Source organism: Anguilla rostrata, chromosome 5, assembly GCF_018555375.3.
Source record: "Anguilla rostrata isolate EN2019 chromosome 5, ASM1855537v3, whole genome shotgun sequence".
NCBI classification, from domain to species: domain Eukaryota; kingdom Metazoa; phylum Chordata; class Actinopteri; order Anguilliformes; family Anguillidae; genus Anguilla; species Anguilla rostrata.
Window position 1 is genome coordinate 50,766,196 of NC_057937.1, and position 6,225 is coordinate 50,772,420.

At 42.4% G+C, this 6,225-nt stretch overlaps 1 protein-coding gene across 2 annotated transcripts in view; it reads left to right on the top strand.

Moving 5' to 3' along the window:
• tspan18b (tetraspanin 18b) overlaps nucleotides 1–1,314 on the top strand; it is a 45,543-nt gene extending 44,229 nt beyond the window's left edge. For both annotated transcript variants that reach the window (XM_064336946.1, XM_064336944.1), the window contains exon 9: nucleotides 62–1,314. In XM_064336946.1, the coding sequence (XP_064193016.1) occupies nucleotides 62–109 (48 nt within the window). In that variant the 3' untranslated portion in view covers nucleotides 110–1,314. The remainder of the gene's footprint in view (nucleotides 1–61) is intronic.
• The last annotated feature ends 4,911 nt before the right edge of the window (nucleotides 1,315–6,225 follow it).

Consider the following 6,225-nt stretch of genomic DNA (forward strand, 5'->3'; position numbering starts at 1 on the left):
TAGTACTTACTAATGTTGGGCTGAACACTGATGAACTGTTTCTGTCCCTTTTGGTCTCCAGCTCTTCGCCATGGTGTTCGCTATGTGTTTGTTCAGAGGGATCCAGTAGGTCTGGCTCACAGTACGGAAGGACTTTTCCAAAAGGAAAGGACAGGAAAAGGAAAAAAAAGGCTTGTAAAATATAAAGGAGTGTTTTCTTTCTGTTTTTGGTTGTTTTTTTTTTTTATACTGGCAAATCGGGAACCTCGACAACAACCAAATGACTCGTACTTCTCAGCTGGACCTTTGAGGTACTGGGCACACTGTAAACAAAGAGCAAAAACAAATAACAAAACCAGGGCAAAAACGGACCAGTTGACGCCGGAAACTACTGCATTTCCCGAGCAGGATTGGAGAGTGGCACTGCACTGACATTCGGATGAAGAATATTTATACTGAGGAAAGTTGGCTTAGCTGTATAAAGGTTTGTGTTTATGTATAACTTGGATGTACCCCCTCCCCCCCCCCATCCCCAGCCCCTCAACCTGTGGCTGTATCCCCCTCCTCCTACCTGCCCCACTCACCCCCTTTTAAGAGCCGCACTTGTTTAATGCTGCCCTTATTCAGAGATATTTTACTAAGGGTGCTGTGTGTCTCCTTGCCCCTGCTCCCCTCTCGCTTGGAAGCCGACTTATGGTGCATTTTTTATTGTGTTGTGATGGTCATTGCCATGGTGATTATTATATGTGATTTTAGCTGAAATGTATTGTCATGCATTTGTATTAGAATGTATAAAAGATATTGATGATGATGGTAATAATAATTAAAAAAAGATTATGTAATGTGCTTGCACATGGATTCCGTGTGTAAAGGTATAAAAGTGAATCCTTGTTGCTTTGTCATGGTGATTTCCCATCTTTGGTTTTTAAAATGCTACCTATTCAGTTGCGTTTTTGGCCTTGCTTTTAAACAAAATTGTGTAAATACAGTTTTCAGTTTTAATGTTTGTAACTTATACCCTTAACCCTGGATATATGCTGTTAAAATGCTATGCTTTTTTATGTATTGTACTGTAAAAAAAAAAAAAAATTGAATGTCAATTTACAGATCTACCCTTGGAAGCTGATAACTAAAATCCTTATGCACAATTACAAACATCCAGTACATCCATACAGTATATTGGTTTCTATGGTGTGAATAAGGCTGTGGGAATGCTCTTGACACAACAGGGGAAAAAGGGTCTTTTTGGTCCCACGTTCTGTATTTCCCCCATTGTGTCCCATCAGTGTTTTTTTAATGTGTCTTATGGTCATTAAAGAGCTCGTGGCACTTAGAGCAATGTGTTCCCTGGGCTTCTGGCCAAATCCCTGGCTTTCTCAGGCTGGCCATCCAATCAACCCCTGGTCTCTCTGGCTTAATAACTCTTTCTCCCCACTTCAGTTGATGTGTAGTCACATGTAACGGCGTTCTGGAACAAAATGGCTGCCCTGCATCAGCTAGGTCCCTCCCCACTTCTCTGTAATGGAGTTTGTGATCCTGAAATGTAAAGTAGAATATGAAGTGGAAAATACAATAACAATTAGAAAACCACAGGAAATGTTGCACATACATTCTTAAAAGGATGCAAAGCATATGGCGAATACAAGAAGTTGGCTCTGCATACACAAGTCTAATACTCCACAGGTGGTGTTTGGTTTGTGTCTCGCAATGTTTCAGCCAGCAGGGGCCTTCACTCTTTAGTGGGCTTTGCTGAATTATAATACTGCATCTGTGTGAAAGAGCTGGGCTTCATTTGTATCACTCAGATACAATATACTGTACACCTGTCCTTAACACACATGTTCTGATGCAGTGTTACCATACATTACTCTGATTTATCAGACACTATTATTCAGAGTGAAAAAACGTCACTGCATTCACCTGTTTTACATTAGCAGCAGTGCCAGACCTGCCTACGGTAATAACGTTCTCAGACCAACTATTAGATGCAACATCACTGAAGCACTAGTTCAAGTTAATTGTGCTAGCCAAGAACCTAAATACACGTTTTAATTACATACAGATTACATGCACAATGAACCTAACTTGTACAAAAACTGGGAGAACTAGGGGGTGGGGATGGGAGGGGGAACCAAGATGCAGTCTGAAGAGGTGGGTCTTCGATCTGTGTCAGAAGATAGCCAACGACTCTGCTCTTGTAACCATCATGAGAAGTTTGTTGTTATTGGGCAGGAAAAGATCTAGTAAAGCCACCTCCTGCATAACATTTAGTGGATGAGGACATGTTGTGGCCATCTTGTGACTCTGGTGTAAAAGAAAAAAGTATGAGAAAAGGAGCACGTCACCCTGTGAGCCCACTACTGCCCTGCTTATAAGCCGACATGTCATTTGCATATGTATGAGACGCATGAAGGTGTGGGGATGCATATGAAACACATTATTAATATAAAGTGCAGGGGCACAGGCCATGGATCCGATGTGCGGTGTCGTTTGTGTCGTTTGTAAACGGCATCTGATTATGAACCACTGAGGAAAAGCAGGTGGGTGGGGTTAGAGCCTCTGTAATAAAGGGGCGACATAGCTCAGGAGGTAAGACCGATTGTCTGGCAGTCAGAGGGTTGCCGGTTCAAACCCCGCCTTGGGTGTGTCGAAGTGTCCTTGAGCAAGACACCTAATCCCTAACTGCTCTGGTGAATGAGAGGCATCAATTGTAAAGCGCTTTGGATAAAAGCGCTATATAAATGCTGTCCATTTACCATTTACCAATGATGTGTCCTCCAATCAGGAGCTGAGGAGAGCTAAAAGGTTTGCCCCTTTTTCAGGGAACTAAAGATGGCTATATTAAATGTGCTTGACCTTCCCAGATCTTCAGTAGATGAGGGCGGACACTCACTGAAAGTACACTTAAAGCTGGACTAGCTAGCTAAGTCAAATAATTAAAACCTTTTGATATTTACTTCTACGGTTGAAAGCCTGTATCCACGTGAAATTCATTTTTCACTGCTCACTTGATTGTGTCCCACAATTACATTTTTATTGCCACTGTTAATGGTTGAGTCGTGTGTTTTGAGTTATCATCTGCACACACAGACCTCCCAGGCGTCATGTTTGACTCCTTACCCTTTTCTTTCTCTTTGAACTCCTGAACTCTTCCAGGAGTGATTTAATTTTCAGCAATCAGTTATCTACACTCTTAGCAATTAGGAATGGTTCTGATAATAATCTAATCAATTATAAAGAATACCACATTACTGAAAAAAAATAAAAATGACAGAAAAGAAATCATTAGTTATTCTGACTGATTAAATGCCCTTAGTTTATCTTTAATGGAATGCATATCTATTAATATCACGACATATCTATAATACAGATTTATTCTCTGCCATAATGTAGCCTTAAAAAGTTAAACAATCTCTTAAACAACTAGAAATTAGCTTGTCATGATTCTGGGGTCACAATTGTGACTGTAACAAAAATTAGCATACGAGGAGGTGCCCAGCCTGCGTTGGAGAACCCCTGCAGTCGAGCGACTGATTTTACCAGGTTGAGATGCAGTAATAAATTTCAACCACTAGAGGGAAGCCGTGCGTTAGCATTGCAGCCTGGAATCATCTCTGAAGTTGTCCTGGGTGGTTCAGCAGTTCACACAAAATCTTATACACTCTTACACGGAGCTGCTTTATCTTTATCATAGAAATATTCTTTAACACTTTGTTTTCTGGATGTAATCAGATTGTCTCAATATAAATACATTCTGTTAGATCTGAACAGTAAGCAGCTCTGTACAGAATCAGGATGGTGTTGGTAGTGAAGACGTCTGTTTACAATGGTGGTTGAAAGGCGTTAACAGGGAATTTTAGGAGAGGTATAAAGGTGTGTGTGTGTGTGTGTGTGTGTGTGTGTGTCAGAGCTCTGCTAGCTAGCAGAGGCTTCTCTTTATGTTCTGACAAGGCTATGACATCAGCATCGCTGTCTACAGTCACTTTTGGGTGGATCTGCCTGGGTGACTGCCCAGATGAGCCCATGTCTGCCTCTCTAACCCTGTACCTTCTCTGCTCACAGCCCTCTACTCTGACTCCATCCATATCCTCCGAGGATGCATCTACCATTGACCCCTGTATCCCGTTACATGTCACACAAAGTAACAGGAATCTACTGATGGGGAAACAGCTTATCACAGCCAATCATTTATTTCTCTCTGTGCACTTTACAGTTTTTCCACCTGCGGCTATTTAGCAACACTGCAGCCGAAGTGTGTGCACTCCTCCAGACTGACTCAAATCCACCCTACCTGCTGTGTGATGAGACCAACAGTGTCCCACATTTCTGTCCTGATGGGACTGACCAGCCCACAGGTCAGACACATCAGTGACTGACTGTCTCCTGTGTGAGGGATGGACCTAAGCATGGCTGTCTTTCATAATTACTGAAGTTAATATGGGCTTGGCTTAGTTTGTACTGCAGCGTAGTTCGACTGGGCTTACTACTGAAGCACAGTGAGACTGGGATTGGTTAGTACTGAAACTCAGCTGGGATAATCCAGTTAAGCTTAGTAAGTCATGTGTAGTTCTGATTTGAGACCTAGGAAACCCAGGTACCTCCTGGAAGGAGTGTTGGCATGTTGGGTAGGCCTGGGGTATGAGGGTTGCTGAGGGGTAGGTTTGACCTCTGACCCCCATAAGTCACTCTGCAGGAGAAATGCTAGAATGATAGGGCAGCAGCGTTTGCATCTGTGAACCTGACACGTCTAGACAGGAAGTGAGCTTATCGTCAGCGCCAGGACAGCCCCACGTCTTGGACGCGTTCCACATGGGCGTGGGCCCGCGATGGTGGGGGGTAACCCCTGTGAAACCTGCCTCCCCTGAAACACAAAGGGTCACAAGTGGCACACTCTTCCCCCTTTGAACTCATAATCCCCTGTAAAAGCTAAAAGAAACATGCATGCAAGTCTGTTTGAAGCTAACATTTATATTACAATCTGATTCTATTAAAAGTCCTGAAGCTTATATTAACGTTGGATTTGATTTGATCTCCAATGTAACCTTTTTTGCGATGATAAAGAACAAAATCAAAAACTGACAAATATGAAGTTAAATAACTTGGTGTGATAATTTAAATTGTAACTTTAAAAAAACTTTAGAAAAACTTTAAAGCAGAAATATTTTGGGGGATGGTTTAACATGATCTTTTAATTATTACTGTGATGTTTTTACTGCCACCAGGTTCAGTGTACTCCTATACAGAATATACTTCCTCCCTCTCTCTTTTTGACTCTATACCTCCCTCAGTCAGTGTAGGATAAGTACATCCCTATTATCAAGGCTGATGCCTATATCCTGCTGTTCACCAAGAGAAGAGAATTACTGTAGAGAGCAGGAGGATACCTGTCTCCATTTGCAAGCCTTATGGGATAGCAGTGAGCTTAACGAAACATGTCAATGCACACAGTCTCTCTGATTAATGTATGCTAGAGCTCTGACTATCTTACAGCGCATGTGTCAATGTGTTTGCATTTATGTGCAGGTGTGTGTGTATGTGTGTGTGTGTGCACAAGTGATTCCATAGGAAAACCAGCCGGAAATTTATACAATCTTGAAGAGTACCCTCCCAAATACAGGTGAAGGAAATTTAGCAACAGGTGATACTAATAACACACAGACAGGTGACAGATAAAGGCATGTGTAATTAATTTGAACTTAAACATGAGTTTTTGGTCTTTGTTTTTGGTATGGTAGTGCGGAGTGCTAACACAGACAGGTAAGAGGAAAGAAACTCTGTGTCATGTGCGTATGTGCTTTCGCTGCTGAGTCTTGATAAAGTGTGTTTAGGCTCCACGTCAGTGTTATTTCTCCACCTCTCTAGCCAAGTTGACCATTTGGACAAACAAAGCTTCTGCCTTCCCTCTCCACTCGACGGCCAAATCTGTTCACAACAAACAAATGTGAAAGCCTTCTGAAGCCCTTACGGCACGTCAAGCTCAACTGCCTTGTACTGTATCAACTGGAGCCTATTTACCAATTACACAGAGAAAACAAACAGTGCCCATGCTCTGAGTGCCTGCTGAAAATGCATTTCATTTGCCGAGCACAAACGTCACCACCTCACCAACAGCTCCCCTGTCCTTCCTGTCAGTGGCCTGTCAGATGCATGACTCAGCATATTATAGCTAAAGTGCACCCCAGGCTGCGCCATCACCAAGCTGGGTTAAATGGTTTGCAGTTAGGGAGATAAATCTGCCTGGTAAGT